General features: G+C 35.1%; 1 protein-coding gene across 6 annotated transcripts in view; it reads left to right on the top strand.

Moving 5' to 3' along the window:
• Positions 1-18,367, top strand: part of CENPC (centromere protein C) — a 68,904-nt gene that overhangs the window by 36,963 nt on the left and 13,574 nt on the right. For 5 of the 6 annotated variants that reach the window (XM_063107923.1, XM_063107921.1, XM_063107925.1 and 2 more), the window contains 7 exons: positions 719-889; positions 5,344-5,635; positions 8,030-8,176; positions 9,376-9,458; positions 15,539-15,598; positions 16,657-16,761; positions 17,545-17,673. In XM_063107923.1, coding sequence (XP_062963993.1) covers positions 719-889; positions 5,344-5,635; positions 8,030-8,176; positions 9,376-9,458; positions 15,539-15,598; positions 16,657-16,761; positions 17,545-17,673 — 987 coding nt within the window. Of the gene's footprint in view, positions 1-718; positions 890-5,343; positions 5,636-8,029; positions 8,177-9,375; positions 9,459-15,538; positions 15,599-16,656; positions 16,762-17,544; positions 17,694-18,367 lie in introns of all 6 variants that reach the window. The other variant, XM_063107924.1, reaches the window with a different exon arrangement.

Below are 18,367 nucleotides of genomic sequence, written 5' to 3'. Positions count from 1 at the left end.
ATTTATTATTATCTTACAGTTATGTGGGTCAGAAGTCTCATCTTGCTAAACTTAAGATGTCAGCAGGGCTGTATTCCTTTCTGGTGGCTCCAGAAGAGAATCTGTTTTTCTTGCCTTTTCAGCCTCTTGAAGTCACCCATATTCTTTGATTCATGATCCCTCCTCTTCCATCTTCAAATCCAGCAATACCAGCCTTCTCACATTTCACATTTTTCTTTCCTCTTCTTCCATTGTCCCATTTCTCTCTGACCACAGCTTTTAAGAACACATCTAATTAGATTACCTTGGATTATCCAGGATAATCTTCCCACTTCAAGGTTTATAACTGAATCACACTTTAAACTTCCTCTTCCAGAAGTTAAGTTGAAAAAATTATTATTTCAAAACAGAAAAGCAATAATTACCTATTTTTAGTTGGGACATTGATGTGTAGTTGAGAGAAACCACATATATTTTTTCCCTTTCAGATACTAGTTTTATTTGGCTTAGAGGAGTATATGAGCATTATTAAGCAGTGTGAAAAGTTTTCATTTAATTGGTAGAAAGAGATCTTATTGAGAACATGTGACTTTTTAAAAAATAGAGTTGAAAAGAAACCCACAGGATAAATTTTAAAAGTTCCTATAATTGAGAGTTGTTTTTATTTTTAAATCTGTTGTGGTTTTCTGAAATCCCTGGCTTGGTAGATTGTGAATTTTTATGGTTTTCTTTATTTTAGGAAGCAAGAAAAATAACACTAAAAAAGATAAGGAAGAATCCAAAAGGAAGAGTTTTTCCCATGGTTCCAAGAAGAACAAACTTATACCTGAAGAAGTGACTTCGACTGTTATGAGAAGTAGAAGAATTTCCAGGCGTCCATCTGATTGGTGGGTGGTAAAATCAGAGCAAAGTAAGTATTTTTAGTTAAATTATATTCAGTGAGAGCTCCCAAAAAATTATTCTGTAAAGAACTTTATGTTTGATTTATATTCCCATTATCTGGAGAAAACCTCACAAGGACAGTTAAATTGGGTTATCAACAGAAATATTAAATAAATTATAAAGAAATTCCTTGATTTTCTAACATATACAATATTCTAGTTGTAGGCATATAGCTGTGGAAAAACAGAACCGAAAATCAAAAGTCCATGCTCTTATGGAACTTATATTCTAATACTTATTCATGCTAAATTTACAGTATTGGTAATCATGCAGTGTTATGTGATAAGGAAAAATAAAGCAGATAAAAATGCAGATGGGAAGTAGATGGCAAGGATGGGGTGGATAGGAGGATAGATTGGGATATTATTTTTATAATAGCATGAGAGCACATTATATTTTCAGAGCAAATGTGTGAATAGAGGGAGGAAGCTACACAAATAGCTTGGAGTAGAGTATTCTCGGCCAAGGGAACAATGTTTGTATAGGTCCTGATGGATCATGCCTGACATGTCTGAGGAACATCAGGAAAGCCAGTGTAGCTGGAACATAGAGAGCCAGGGGAGGTGAAGTCAGTGAGGCAGGCCATGATAAAGAGTTCAGTTGAAATGTATTGAGAGGCTACTAGAAAGTTTTAAGCAATAAAGTGACACGATTGACTCATCTTTTAAGAGGATCATTCTTAGTGCGATGTAGAGAGGAAACGGGTTGGGCAAAAATGGAAGCATGGTGACTAGTTTTAGGAGGTTGGTGGAGGGAAGAGATAAGTAAGAATAGTTAGATTCGGGATATTTTTTAAAGGTGATGCAAAGGAGGTACTGGTGGATGGGAGTCAGAGAATGGCAGGAGTTTAGGATAACTTAGGGTTTTTTTTTTTTGCCAGAGCAGTACAAAGAATGGAGCTACTATTTACTGAGATAAGGGAAGGCATGAAAGAAGCAGATTTGGGAAGGATATCAAGATTCCAGGTTTTGATATGTTAATTTTGAGGTGTTTTTTAGATATCAAAGTGGGTACATTGAGAAGATAGCTTGATAAATGAATCTGTTAAGGGGGGCTGGCTGCTTAGCTCAGTTGGTTACAGCATATGGTGCTGATAAAACCAAGGTTCAGTGTTCAATACCTGTACTGGCCAGCTGCCAAAAAAAAAAGTAGAATGTTTCTTTTGATAAAGTTAAGGGGAAAGAGCTGGGAGAAGAACTGAAGGAGTAGTTTTTGTTCAAAAGAGGATATAAAGTTAATGGATTGGTAATCTCAGGGGGTCAAACAGTAGTTGAGGTCAGATAGTGGGATAATTGAAACAGAGTTTGGAAGTAGTGCAGTAATTGGTCTCAGACACAACTGTGGGAGTGAGAGATTATGGTGGGATTTGGGACAAAGATATCAGAAGTTTGAGTGTTCAGATTATCAAGAATGTTGCTAGGGTAGCAATGGAGACAAGTGTTAAAATCTTCAGTGAATGAGTGTGACTGACCAAGATAGTAGAGCTGTAGAGCTTTAGAAAACTACGTATAACTGGTTACCACACAGAAATTCTGATATAATTGTTCTGGGGTAGAGCCCTGTCTTAGTCTTTTTGGGCTAAAACAAGATACCTTAGGCTAGGTAACTTATAAATAGCAGAAATTTATTGCTCACAGTTCTGGAGTCTAGGAAGTCCAAGATCAAGGTACCAGCAGAACTGGTGTCTGGTGGGGGCTCTCCTTTATAAGTAGCACTTACTATATGTCCTCACAAGGTGGAAGGGGCGTAGAGGTACCCTCAAGCCTCTTTATACGGGTACTAATCCCATTTATGAGGGCAGAGCCCTCATGCCTGTTCACCTCCCAAAGGTCTCACCTCTTAATAGCATCTCCTGGTTAGGTTTCAATATATGAATTTTGAGGGACACAAACATGCTGACCACAGCAAGTCCAGACATTAATATTTTTTTATTTTAAATTTCCCCAAATATTTCTATTGTGCATCCAAGGTTAAGAATGACTGATACTAGTGGAAGGGTTTGGAGAGGTCAGTGAAGGTCAGGGAAGAGAGATTTAGGGGATCTTTAAATTCTGTGAAGATGAGTTCTGATCTGAAGAATATCTCAGGAGACTTGGATTTCTGCGGCAACTGAAGTAAACCATGTGAAAGCTGTAATGAGATTAGACCTGGGCAGGTGCAGAGAGAACTGTTGCAGGTAATGTTGAGGAAAAGGCAGTCTACTAAGAACACCTAATATCACTTAAATCCTGTAAGTTTTTTGACCTGTTTGGAAAGCAGTGGATGTGGTCAGGGGAGTGTTAATCCTGCTGTTCGAATGTCTTGGCCAAGAGAGATACAAAGATTTGTAAGATGAGGTTCTTGCCACCAAGGTGTTCGGGTAGATTACTTGGTTCAGTTTCTCACTTTATAACATTTAATTACAAATACCTCTACTTCACTGAGTTTTTATAAGAATTAAATGTGATTGTCATAGTAGGTGGCATATAGTTAGTATTGAAATGTTAACTACTACTGTTTCTACCTTGAGGAAGTTACTTTTCTGCATTGCTTGGAATGCCATATTATGGTAGATGAGTTTGTAAATATATGGGTAAGTAGAATCTTACAGAGCTTGGATAAACATTCTAGAACTCTGAAACTTATCCGAAGAAAACTTATATGATGGTCCTGAAATAGATGTTGGGTTTCTGATCAAGCTGGAAGTCACAAAAATGGAGGAATTCTTACAGATTATATAGTACAAACTCCGTAATCTGATGGAAGCGGAAACTGGATTATAAAGTCCAGAAAAACAACATGACTTGCCCACAAGCTACCTATAGTGCACTGCTGCCCTTCTATATATATGAAGAAAGAAATATTGAGTTTTGCCGTGAGGTAGGAATGATGTAAGGCAGGCCCAGGACTAGGATAAGGCAAGTGAGGTACTAGAGAGGAAAATTTAAGGCACTAGGTCTCAGGGTTGTGTGAGTTCAAGCTCTGTACTTGAATGACCCTGAAACTGAGTATCTCCTTAAGTTTTCCACTTAAGGCCACTCTTTTGTTTTACCACAATCCTGCCCCTATCATTAGGCACTGGGAATATAAAGAAAGATAAAACACCAATCATTTCCAGGGTCTCAAAGAGTTTTCAGTCTATTGGAGGAGAGAGAGAGACATAAGTAAACAGTCAGGTTTGTAATAAACATTATCAATCTCATTATTAAATGAGAGAGAGCTACCCTAAGACTTGATAATCAGGGAAAGCTTCCTGAAGGGTGATTTAGGAGTTAGGTAAGTGATTGGGTGGGTAAGGAGGAAGGATGGAATGTTTCAAGCAAAAGTAGCATGTGCGGAAATCTGGAGCTGAGAGCTTGATCTTCTTTTTATTTTTTTCTTTAGTGTGCCTCAGCATAATCTGGAGGGCTTATTAAAACAGATTACTGGGCCCCACTCTGCGAGGTTCTCATTCAGTAGTTTTGAGGTGAAAACTGAGAATGTTTATTTCAAACGAATTCCCATATGATGCTTATCCTGCTGGTCTAGGGACTACCTTTTGAGAACCAATTCTTCAGAGAAACTATAAGTAGTTTAGTACTGCTGGCTTTTTTTGGTTTGTTTGTTTGAAGGGGGGTTTTGATAGTTGTGTTTAATGAAATAAGCAGGTAGAAATAGATTTATGTTGAAAATATTGGGACTTAATTCTAAAGCTATAGATAATCACTAAATATTGTAGCCAGGGTTGTAATGATCCAATTTTTGTTTTCCGAAAACAATTCTTTGAAGCAGTGTGAAGAATGGATGGAAGAAGAAGAAGGCTAGAGGAAGGGAGATTAGTTAAGGGACTGTTTTAATAATCCAGATATGAAATAATGAGAGCCTCTCCTAATGATAGGCAGGAGAGTTTGAAAGAAACAGATTTGAGAGGCATTAAGAAAGTAGAACTGACAGGATTTAGGGATTGATTGTGGGTAGGGGCAGGAGTCTTGGATGACTCAGATTTCAGATTTAGGCATCTGGATAAATGTACTTTTCATTAAGATAAGAAATAAAGCAAGAGAAGCAGATTTAGGGGAGAGTGGTAGGTGGATATTAAAGGTATCCGCATGTAGATACTAATTAAAGGTATGGGTAGATAGGCCCCTCAAAGAAAGTTCAAGAGTGAAAAGGTCAAGTTGGAACCCTGGGGAATACCACGATCTTAAGGATGGCCAGAAGAGTAGTGGACAGAGCCAGAGAGAATGGTATTGGAAGCTTTTGATAAATTTAAAGAGTATGGTGCATGTATCTATAAATTGAAGAGCTGCATTGTTTAAGGAACTTGAATTGGAAACAAATTTAGCCTATGAGATTGGTGTGTGTATGTGTTTGTATTTAAATATAAATAATGTTGGTATTTCATTGAGCCACATTATCTGGACAAATGTTACGCTAACTTTAGATTATCATTGAATCCTTCAGGTCCTGTTTATAGCAGTTCTTCAATAAGAAATGAATTGTCAGTGCATCACAACAGTACACAAAAACCTTCTAAGAAAACAAATCAGTCATCTAAGAATACTGGGAAAAAAACTATTCCAATTAAGAGGCAGAAGACAGCTCCTCAAGGCAGCTCAAGAGTACAGAAAGTTTTAAATGCTAAATGTTCTGAAGGTATTATTCACCATGGTCAAATTTCCAGTTGTTCCCAGAATGAGCCATTGGAAAGTGATGAGGCAGACCTGGCTAAGAAGAAAAATCTTGATTGCTCTGGGTAATGTCTGTTATGTGTACAGTATAATTATTTTTGTTGTTCAGCATTTAATAGTTTGTTATTTAATCATTTACAGAGAGGCAGTACAGCAGTCCCCCCTTATCCATGGTTTTCCTTTCTGTGGTTTCAATTTCCTGTAGTCAGCTGTGGTCTGAAAATATTAAACGGAAAATTTAAGAAATAAACAGTTCATAAGTTTTAGATTTTGAGCTCTTCTGAGTATTGTGACGAAATCTTGTGCCTTTCTGCTTTGTCCTGCTCCATCCTACCCAAGGTGTGAATCATCTTTAGGTCCACTGTATCCACTACCCGTCTGTTAGTCACTTAATAGTGTAGTCACTTAACAGCTGTCTCAGTTATCAGATGAACTGTTGTGGTATTGTAGTACTTGTGTTCAAGTAACCCTTATTTAACTTAATAATGGCCCCAAAGCACAAGAGTAGTGATGCTGGCCATTCAGATGTGTAAAAGAGAAGCTCTAAAGTGTTTTCTTTAGTGAAAGGGTAAAAGTTCTCAACTTAATAAGGGAAGAAAAAATAATTTTATGTTGACATTGCTAAGATGTGTGGTAAAAATGAATCTTCTACCCTTAAAATTGTGAAGAAAAGAAATTCATGCTAGTTTTGCTGCCACGCCTGAAACTGCAAAAGTTATGGCCATAGTGCATGGTAAGTGCTTAGTTAAAATGGAAAAGGCAATAAATCTGTGGGTGGAAGATATGGACAGTAATGAGTTCTAGTAGACAGCAATGAGTTAGGTACTATCTGTGGTTTCAGGCATTCACTAGGGGTCTTGAAACATATCCACCAAGGATAAGGGGGGACTACTGTATTAGCATAAATAGCTCTGCACTCTGGCAGACCTAGTATTAAATCTGGGTTCTACCATTAGTTGGGTTAGCACTCAGGCAATATAGTATTCTGAATTTGTTCCCTCATATTAAAATGGGTAATAAAATATAGCACATGGGATTGTGAGTATTTAATCAGGTAAGTATTATTGTTGCCTAAGAGTTGCTTCCCTTTTTTTTGAATTGTGGTAAAAACCTCAAAATTTACCATCTTAATGATTTATACGTGTACAGTTAGAGTTGCTTCCTTTTAAGTGAGATTAATGTGATTTCAATAATTAGGAATATATCTCAATACTTTTCCTCTTAAGATGATACTAGTTAATATTTCTTGAGTGCTTACTATATGCCAACTATTTGCTAGATGCTTTTAATGAATTTTAATGAATGCTGCTTTTAATGAGTTCTGACAACCAATTGAGGTATTATTTTTATGCATTCTTGCTTTTTGCTATAGTATGCATTCAGCAAATATTTGATACATACTATGTATTAGGAACAGCAAAGTGCTGGGTATGTGCCAAAATAAATGATAGAGCACCCTAAAATGTATTAGTGTATGTCATTAGGGTGTATAAAGACATCCCATACTCTCTCTTTTTTGTGTGTGTGTTTCTGGTTGTGGTTTGCTAGCATTTTATTGAGGTGGTCTGGTCTGTAATTTGCTTTCCATGTGATGTCTTTGTTGAGTTTAGGTATTAGGGTAATACTGACCTCATAAAATGAATTGGGAAGTTATTCTTTCTTCTATTCCTCGAAACAGTTTGTGAAGAATTTGTGTTAATTCTTCATTGAATGCTTGGTAGAATTCAGCAGTGAAACCATCTGGGTCTGAGCTTTTCTTTGTGGGTAGTTTTTTGATTACTGATTAGTAGGTCTTTTGAGATTGTTTATTTCTTCTTGAATCAGCTTGGCAAATTTGTGTGTTTCTAGGACTTCATCTATTTCATTTAGATAATTGAAGTTGTTGACATACAGTTGTTCATAGTATTCTCTTACAATCCCTCTTATCTCTTTTGAGATAAAGACCAGGAGAATAGTAGAACTTCCAGAAATAAACTATTACTAAGAATAGTATATTTTGTTTGCATATATTTGGGGTAAGCTGATTAGCTGGCAGGGATGAACCAAAGGGATGAACTGGGTCCTATGAGGATCCTAGTGTCTCTCAGTAGGCTGACTAGGGGTATTAAAGAAAACAATTTCAGTTGTTTATGAATACTCCATAAACTCTGAGAGATTAGATGTGTAGTATACATCATAAGCTGCCTGTAGTTAGTGTTTCCCTGTGTCCTTCTGTTATCACTTTTATCCTAGACCAGGTCTGCACTATTTCTCTCATAAGAATTTTTCAAATGAGAACTCTTAGTAGGTCCTAGAATCAAATTTCCTTCCGAGCTAGTTGTAATCTTAGGACCTGAACAGGGTGATCTGGTATTTGTTATAGTCAAGATTATATTTTCTCTACACCCACCTGTGTATTGTTTCTGGAAGAAATATTTTATGAAGAAGTGTAAACAGTTATAAACCTTTCATTTTCATAGATCTACAGGAAGCTCAAAGGATCATGATGGTATTATAACTGCGCAAAGTCTTCATCTAAAGTCTCAGACCAGTGGATATACATGCAAGACACCAACAAAGTCTAACTTGGATTCTAGAGAGCCTGAGACTTCAGTTTTGGAAGGAAGGTATGCAAGGAAGGTATTCTAAAGATAATAGGATTTACTCACTATATTAGTTACCCACTGCTGTGTAACACATCCCCAAACTTAATTTTGTTACTGGCTTGCAAACATTTATTATTTCATAGTTTCTGTGGGTCAGAAATCTGGGAGAGGCTTAGCTAGCTAGTTCTGGCTTAGGGATTCTCAGGAGATAGCAGTCAAGATGTTTTTCTGGTTTGTAGTTTTTTGAAGGCTTTACTGGAACTGGAGGATCCACTTATGTCTCTCTCACATGGCTGTTGGCCTGAGGATCCACTTCCTTGCTGGCTTTTGCCAATGTACCTTAGTTTCTTGACATGTTGCCCTCTCTGTGGAGCTGCTCAATATGGCAACTGGCTTCTCACAAAGCGGATGATCAAGAGAAAGTATGACTATGATGGAAATTACAGTGCCTTTTAGTGACTTAGTCTCTGAAGTTGTACACTGTCATTTCTACTTTATTTTGTTTCTTTAGAAACAGCTCACTAAGTCCAGACCACATTTAAGGAGAGGAGAATTAGGTCTACCCCTGAAAAGGAGGAGTATCAAAGAATTTGTGGATATATTGTTAAAACAACCACACTCAGTGAGCAAATCAAATTAACCTACACATATTATACCTGAAGTTATATAACCTTTTAAAAATGAGTGGCATATTAGAGCAAATTATCAGACTTTTAAGTGATGGCTAAGATTACCATGTAGGGGGTAATGACTAGGCCTATCCTGGGTTCACAATAGGAGTAAAAGGATCTAGAGCTAGGATAACCTGAATCATCTTTGACAATTTCTGGACTACATTTTAAATTCCATTTGTTTTTGGCTGTAGGTTTTTGTTTTGTTTTTGTTTTTTTAATTAAGATACACTGATATATTTCTAATTTTTTCTTATAATTGATTTTTTAATCAAAGAATGTTATCATTTGAGTTGACTGATAAATTCATAACTCTGATCTGTGAGTTGTAAAATTCAGTATTTATCATGTTTGGCTATCAATTATGGGATTAAATCATAGTCTGTTTTATGCAGCAAGTAAATATACTCTTTGTGACCTATAACATCACTACTGGTTTTGTAAGAAACCTATGGCAGTTTTAGGAGAAAAATGACTATTAAGGTAAATACATTGCACATATGTATTGTAAAGGCACAAATTTTGTGGCTTACTTTTTTTTTCCTTAAGTGGACCTTCAATTCTCAAGAATTATTTAATTTCTGGAAAGAAAAATTTTAATGTGGATGATGAGGAAGTTCAGGAAAGTTCAGGTGAGTTATTGTTTATTTTCTATTATCTTGATTTTTATGGCATTATGGGTATGTAATAAGTTGTCCTGTGTTTTATTTAAATTGTCATCGATGGCAAATGTGTCTTGTGTACCTGCTCATAAGAGACTTACTATGTAGTTAGAGATTTATAAGAAGACCCTGTACCTAGGCAAGAGAGAAGGAGAGAGAAAGAAAATGAGTGATTGTTCTTTTTTTTTAGTAGAAGATAGTGAAATATTGGCACTTAAGGTATCTACTTCAGTATTTAAAAATGTTAAGCTGATAATGGTATATATGAAACAAGATTAGCCATCTATTGATGATTACTGAAGTTGGGTGATGGATACATTATACTATTTTCTCTATTTTGAGTATGTTTGAAGCTTTCCACAATAAAGTTTTTAAAATTCCTCTTAACAGAGAGTTTTATAATTTTTTCATACTCCTAAGGAATATGTGGTTGGATATAATCTGTTAGATTTTTTTTCTTTCCTAATTTAGTAATCTTTTTTTCCTTTCTTATTCCATTTTTCCATGTCTTTAGATTCGTTTTATTATTTTTCTCTCAACTTGAATGCTTTCTATATTTTTCTTTTTATTTGGTCAAAAAAAAAAATGAATTTTCCTGAGTATAGTTTTGGTTTCATTTTACAGGTTTTGCTGTTTAGTGTTACTGTCATATACTGTAAATTATAGTGATGATTTTTCTTTGACTCATGAGTTACTTTAAGAGTGCATTAGTCAAGAGCTTGGTCACCAGAGGCAGGAACCTGAGATTGAATCCAGCTCTACTACTTATTATGTTATCTTGAGTAAAACATTTCAGTATTCTTAACTTCAGTTTCCTTATCAGTAAAATGGTGATATCAATTCCAATTCCATAGGTTGATGAAAGGATGAATACGTGTTCTTTGCTTAGTTTAATAACTGGTGTATGTTAAATACTTAGTGTTGGCTGTTATTGTAAGAAGTTATGTTTTGTTTTGATCATCTGTTAATATTTTAGTTCTGGAGGACTTGGCCTGTTTTATTTATTATTTGAATTTATTAAGGTTTTCTTTGTGTTCTAGTGTATGCTTAGTTTTTATCATTTTTTCACGAGTGCTTGAAAAAGAGGGAATATTTTATGTACAGATGATTTAAAAATACTTATCCACTCATTATTTTGTTTGTAATATGTGGATGTATTTTTTTGCGTATACTTTGAATATTTATAGAATTCTTATTTATGAAATATTTATGGAATATTATAGAACACTTACTATGTATCTTTTTAGGGGCTAGGGATGTGGCAGTGAACAAAACTGGCAAAAATTCCTGCCCTTCTGGAACATACTTTCTGGAGGGGGCCTGCTGAAAGGCAGTATAAAAAGGTAGCAAAATTTATGATTTGTTGGATATTGAGAGTAGAAAATAAAGCAGGGGTTTAGGGTGGGAAATGGAGGTTACATTTCAGGTAGATGGGCAGAAAAGGCCTCACTAGGGAGGTGATCATTTGAGCAAAGATATGAAAAAGATGAGACAGCAAACCATGCAGCTCTCTGGGTGCATAGTGTCCCAGGCAGAGAGAGGATCGAGGACAAAGGTTCTGATGTGGGAAAGAGTCTGTCCTGATTGAGGAATACCAAGGAGGCCAGGGGGCTAGAGCGGAGGAAGAAAGGGAGAAGGTAGTAGGAGATGATGTCACAAAGGTAGCAGAATGAAAGATCATATAGAGTGTTAAAGGCTATCATAAACCTTTTACTAAGAGAGATGGGAAGCCATTGGAAGGTTTTGAGCAGAAACCTACATTAACAGAATCACTGTGGCTAACTTGGCCTACATTAACAGGATAACTGTGGCTGCTGTATTAAGAGATGGGGTTGAGGGGTCAGGTGAAAGTTGAAAGCAGGGAGACTAGTTGGTGAGACATTGAAATAATATTGGTGAGAGGTGATGGCTTGGACCAGGGTGGTAGCAATAGAAGGTAGAGAGCAGTAGTAGGATTTTTAGGCATTTTTGAAGGTAGAGTCAACAGGATTTTTTTTTTTTGACCTGTAAGGGGATCGCAACCCCCAGCACGGTGTTGTATGCACCACCCTCAGCCAGTGAGCGCACCGGCCATCCCTATATAGGATCCGAACCTGCGGCCTCGATGCTACCAGCGCCGCACTCTCCCGAGTGACCCACAGGGCCGGCCCCCAACAGGATTTTTTGATGAATGGAATATGGGGTGTAAGAGAAAGAGAGATGTCAGGGATAACTTCAAGATTTTTGGCCTGAGCATCTGGAAGAATGGCATTGTCATTACCTGATTTTGGGGACTGTTAGCAGATTTTGGGGAAAAGGAAAGGGTCTTCAATTTGGACCTGTTAAGCTTGATATTATTCTGGTCATTTGTGTCCTTACTTTTGATTTAAGATCTGTTAAGGACAGCTAGAATTGAAGTAAAGTGTTATCACTGCAATGGTCTGTTTCACTTATTTCCTGCTGTCTTTGTTATATACATTTCAGTGCTGTTACTGAGCAGGTAAGCCTTCATATGGAATATATCTGCTTTGGTCAAATTTATCTTCTTGATCCTGTTAAGTGCTTTTTACTTTGTAGTCTGTTTTGTCTAATATTGGGACCTCTGCTTTCTTTTGATTGGCTGTTGTTTCTTGTATCTTCGTTCATCCTTTTACTTAACCTTTCTTAGAGAACTAAGTGGCTTTGAAACAGCACGTGTTTGAATTGTTATTTTTCACTTGCTCTGTCAGTATTTTTTCTTTTAATAAATGTTTAACACATTTATATTACTGGTCAGCAGACTTACTTGTTGCTTCTTTGTGAGGTTGGTAGACATTCTCACATATGCTAGTAAGGACTCAAGATTTTTTTTTTTTTTAATAGTGAACCACAATGAGTCAAATAGGAAAAATAATCTTGAATTATGATCTTTTTTCCTATAAACTATCTGGTTGTTGCTCTTTTGCTTCATGATAGCTAATGCTAATGAATAGAAATTTGAGGGCAGCCTTATTTCTTTTTTTCCTTTGTAGATAACCTGTTTTCTTCTATCTCTATATTTATTAGGATTCTTTCACCTTGGAAATTCAGGAGTTGTCTCTGTGTTGGTTGCATTTTTAAAAAGATAATTTATTTTGAAATAATTTCAAACTTACACAAAAATCTCAAATCCCTTTTATCCAGATTCCATAATTGTTCATATTTTACAACATCTGTTCCATCTCCCTCCCTGCTTTCTCTACAAATATAATAAACACATGTTTATTAGCATTCGTCTTTTTCTGAACTATTTGAGAGTGAATAGCAGGTATGGTATATTATTTAGCATGAATACTACGAAATGTATTTCAGCAGGACAGGAACATAATCACCCTTCAAACATCCAAATCAGGAAATCAACATTAATACAACACTGCTATTCATTCACAGACTCCATTCAAATTTCATTAGCAGTTACGTCAATATTTCTTTTCCCCTTTTGTTCAGGATCCAGTCCTGGATCATGCATTACATTTAGATATCGTGTCCCTTCACTTTCCTTTAACATAGAACAGTTCCTTAGTCTTTTCCTAACTGCTCTAACATTGACAATTTTAAAGAGTACAGGCTTTTCATTCTTTAGAATATTCTTCATTCTAGGTCTTTCTTATGTTTCCTCATGATCAAATGCATGCCATGCATATTTGACAGGAATAATACAAAAATGATACCATGTTGTTCTTTGTGTATCACATTAGGAGGCACACAGTGTAGACTCATCTACTACTGGTGATGTTAAATATTGTCTGCTAGGTTTCTCTACTTTAAAGACACCGTTTTTCTCTTTTGTAATTGATAAATATTTTTGTGGAGTGATATTTTGGTACTGTTTCAATAACCTGTTCCTTATCAAACCTTTATTCACCAACCGTAGCATCCATTGAAGACTCCCACTTGAATCATATGCTAATGATGGTACCAAATTATTTCCTCTTTAATTCCTTATCCATTAATTAGTTGTCAGTCTACTATAAGAAATAGTTTCCCCCATTTTATTTATTCATTATTCATTTATATCAGTATAGACTACTGGGTTCATAGTTTATTCCATGGGGTTGTAATCTTTAACTGTCTATTCTGATACTGAAATTGTGCTAGATTTGGCCAGTTGATGTTCTTTGAACTAGTCCCTGTATGCTTTTGTTATGTTTCTGTCATTCTTTGAATACTATCTTATTATTATTGGTTTGTGTGTTTTTTTGCATTAGATGTTTTAGGCTACTTCCCAGGCATCAACTCTGGAATCAATTATTTCTCCTGAGGAAACTGGTTCTTTTTAGCAGAGGAAACCCAGATCTGGGTGCTTGGTGTGCTCCTTATTACTGGGATATCATTGCTTTTAGGCTTTCTTAGTGGACAGAGAGAGGAAATAGGTACACCCACATATGCATATGTACACTATTCATAATACAGGCATCTATATCTATTTCTATATTTATATTCAGAAACCAAGAGCTTACATCAGAACCTCCAATTCCAGTCTAACACAGACCTTGCCTTTTCCATTTTTATAAATCTTTTCTCAAATAGCGAGAAACCTGGCTTTTATTATCCTCAGTATATTTACTTATTTGCTTGATTTGTTCTGTGACCCCCACTAGCTGCCTCTGAGGTGCACTGGTATGGGAAAATTAACAGAAACAAGACCTCTCCTTGTTCTAGTGGAGATTGAATGGGAAATTGGATTTATTTTTTTTTGGTAACTGCTTTGTTGAAATAGACTTTGCATACCATACGATTAACCCATTTGTAGTGTACAAATCAATGGTGTGTAGTCATCACCACAATCAATTTTAGAACATTTTATCACCCTAAGAAAGAAACCCGATACCTTTTAGCAGTCACTTTCTATTCTCTTCCTCCCAGGCCTATAGAACCACTAATTTACTTTTGATCTCTATACATTTCTGTATTGTAGACAGAGAAATTAGATTTTATGATCACTGAAGTTTCTTCCAAACCAGGAATTTTTTAAAGTATCTAATTTAGTCATTCTTAACAATTTTTTTGCTTTCATGGACTTATTTGAGAATCAGGAAAACATATGTATTACATACAAGATTATATCTATAATTTTAGGTGGTCCATAAACAAATTTTCCAGTTACATATTGCTGCATAACTAGCCACCCCAAAACTTAGTGGACTTATACAGCAGTTGGTTTTTTTTCATGGTTCTGTGGGTTGACTTGGCTCAGCTGGGCATTCTCACGTGGGTGTTTTCATGAAATCAGTTAGATGCAAGCTGCTGGGATTGGAGTCATCTGAAATTCAACTGGGCTGGAACATCGAGGGCTGACCAAGCCTCTCTTTTCCTCCATGTGGCCATCTTGGGTTTCCTTACAGCATGGTGGCTTTAGGATAGTCAGTCTTCATATATGGTATTGTTGCTGTCTTCTCCTAGAGTGAGATCTCAAGAGACCTAGATGAAATCTGCATATATTAGGATTTAGCTATCAAAGTCCCAGAATATCATTTCTATTGCAGTCTATTAATCAGGCAAGTCACTAAGGCCAACAGAGATTCAAGGAGAAGGGAATGAGACTCTGCTTCTTGATAAAGAGCATTTGTGCAAAGGAAGGGAAAGAGTTGATGTCAGCTATCTTTAGATGCTATTAACCACACTTAAAGTTGAGAACTCCTGAGCTCATTGGCATACTGCTAAATTCAGTACCTTTGTGCTATTTTAGAACTTCAAGGGAAAGTTGCAGATAGATCGTAAATTACTTATTATCATATTAATAGTTCATTATCATGCTCTGCGTTTTTATTCACCAGTGGCTTATTTCACCTGTCCTTGAGCAGCAGAAAACCTGTTTATTGTTATTTTTAATTGTTATGCTCCTTAGATATATTCATTGTAACAAAGTCTAGAGAAATGGTACACAATTTTTCCTTAGTTTTTATTCCTCAGTGAAAAGCAAAAGGAGTAATAAAATGAATAAAGAGGAGTATTTAAAATAATTATACTGAAGTTGGCAAAATAACAACACACTTTAAATCACCATAGAATTAATAGCCATTGCTCATGATACTATCTTTTGCATTTTGCAGGTGACTCAAGAGTAAAAAGGTATAAAGTGGCACCTGAGAACAAAGTACATCATAAATTAGGTAAGATTATTTTTCTTTTTTAATATTGCTTTTGAGGAAAATGCTAATATATAATTTCTTTTTCTAAATATAGCTTAATTTTACTTCAGCAGGAGAAATACTATTATTTGGATTAATTGGTAGATAAATTCAAATTACGTATTTAGTTTTCATGAATTTCACAGTAAATCATTACAAGCCACTGAGTTAAGTCTACTATCCACAGTATAGTGGGGAAGAAAGTAGGGCCAGAAGAGGGGTAATAAAAGTAGTCTGAAAGTTTTGTTTTACCAAATTTGAAAAAAGGAGATAATACAGTATCTTGGTAAGGGATATTGTTTTTGATGTAATCATGGAGAAATGAGAGTTTGATTTTTGAGTGTCAGGAATGGGAAGATAACCAATATTAGAGTGAAAAAAACACAGCAAATTGAAATGACCCAAGGGAGAAGGGAGAAAAGAAATGGTCATTCAATCCAACGAATAAAAATGAGAAAGAAGAATCATTGAAGTAAGATATCTAGTGAATGTAAAGGGAGATGGAAGGAATAAAAGGAAGCTTATTACTTATTACACTGAATAAATGTGATTGGATTGAATTCCTTTAATAAGATAGAGACTGTTGGATTTGGTTAAACAATACAAGCCAACTATATGTTTATAAGAAACACTTAAAACAAGTTTTAAAATAAAAGATTTTCAAAGAATTAGGTAGGCTAATGTAAAAAAGAAAATAATAGTGCATTTATAATATTAGGCAAACAAAGTTAAGGTTAAAAGTGCTGAATGAGATAAAGAAGGACATGTAGTGATAAAATGAACAGTTTATGAAGATGGAAAAAATTTTAAACTCTTAAGCACCAACCTACCTAGTGACTAAAATGTATAAAGAAAGAATGAATGGGAAAAGCAAGAAAATTTTCATTCAATTAAAATGGGTGATTTCAATAAACAACTTGCAGAATTGGACAGCTCTAGCAAACAAACATATTACCTTTTGGTAATATGAATCTTTCCACTGCTAGGTATCATCGAACTAAACATTTATATGTACATTTTTGCCTGACATCTTTCTACAGTATTGCCCTCCAACACACCAAATGTTCGCAGGACCAAGAGAATACGTTTGAAGCCTTTGGAATACTGGCGAGGGGAGCGGATAGATTATCAGGGAACACCATCAGGTAAAACCTAATTTACACTATAATGTCTGTCAATAAAAAATAATAATGATTCCTACAATTTATTTATGTTTACTGTGTGCCAGGGACTTTCTTATACATTTACATATACTACCTCATTTAATCATCACCCCGCTCAAAAGATAAGAATAGGATTCAAGTCCAGATTTGTCTTGATTACTAAAGAAATGCTGATTTTTTTCCCTTTTGGTAGCTATTTGACTGTGTGGCTTATAGAGTGTTGTTATTTTTCTATTATCTGATAAGGTTTCTAATTGTATAAAATAAAGCATTTGATTAGAAATGAGAAAATTTTAACTGGTAAAGATAAAGTATTTCCCATTATTATTATCATCAGCTATTTTCTCATCATATTTTTCTACAAAGTTGTGGTGGGTGGGCAAGAAAGTAGTGTTATTTGAAAGTTATTTTCCTTCTTTGATGAATATATATGACAAAGGACTAAATTTTTTAAATAGTTCATTGCTAACCTTTGTTATTTTTTGTTTTGTTTTGTTTTGTTTTTAACCTCCACTGATGATTGTTGATTTCAAGTAAGCAACAGAGATCACTAATCATGTTTCATTAGTGCTTCTAAATTTAGGGTGATAGAGACATAAGAAAAATTGGTTATTATTTGTGTTGTTTGAACTGTTATGTATAAAATCTAGTAGTAATATATTCTTTGGTACTTTAAAGGAAATGTGCCACATTAATTTAAAGAGTTTTGTTTCAATCTTTTCACTTTTCCAGGTAAGATATTTTACCTTTTTTGTTAAATTTCAGGCGGATTGGAGATTGGTGGAATACTATCCCCAGACACAGTATCATCTAAAAGGAAGGCAAAAGGAAACAAGGGAAAAATCAACAAAATAGTTAATAAGAAAAGGATTTGTCTTGATAATGATGAAAGAAGTATGAACTTACTCCTGAAAGTAACTTTTAGATTTTATTTTAAATAATATAGTGCTTTGAGAAGAAACTCTTTGCACAATTTTTCTTACCTCAAAAAACTTTAGACATGATACTGTAGGTAAAATTTGCTTTTTGATGTTCATTTTTCCCAAGGTTTGAAAGTAAGCTAATTTTATACTTAATTTTATTCTTAATTAATTAATAGTATGGTATAAAACATTTCCTCATGAGTTAATTGCCCAGTCAAATGAAGCTTACCTTTTCTTTGCCCAAAACTATAGTTAGAATAGACATTTTAATGAATTCTTTCTAATGTGTATTACATATTTTCAGCTCTCTTAGAGAATATGCAAAATATCATTTAACTTTTTAATGATACCAGACTTCAAGAGCTGACATGTTGTAATAGGTTTACAGGAGATGGGAAGTTTAAGGTACTTGCTTCTATATTAAATCATTGTGAGTTTTTGGATTTGTGTTTTTGTTTATCAGCGTGGTCATTTATAAACAGGAAAATACTGTTTTCTTTTACAACTGGTCTATAGCTAAATTTTGGCAGCTGACTGGTAAGGGGATTCAAACCCTTGACCTTGGTGGTGTTACTACACCGTGCTCTAACCAACTAAACTAACCAGCCAGCCCTTATAGATATATTTTGTACTGGACTTTTTTTGTAATTGAAAAGAATTTTAAG

The sequence above is a fragment of the Cynocephalus volans genome, chromosome 9, assembly GCF_027409185.1.
Source record: "Cynocephalus volans isolate mCynVol1 chromosome 9, mCynVol1.pri, whole genome shotgun sequence".
Lineage (NCBI taxonomy): Eukaryota > Metazoa > Chordata > Mammalia > Dermoptera > Cynocephalidae > Cynocephalus > Cynocephalus volans.
This window is presented reverse-complemented; position numbering and strand designations above follow the sequence as displayed.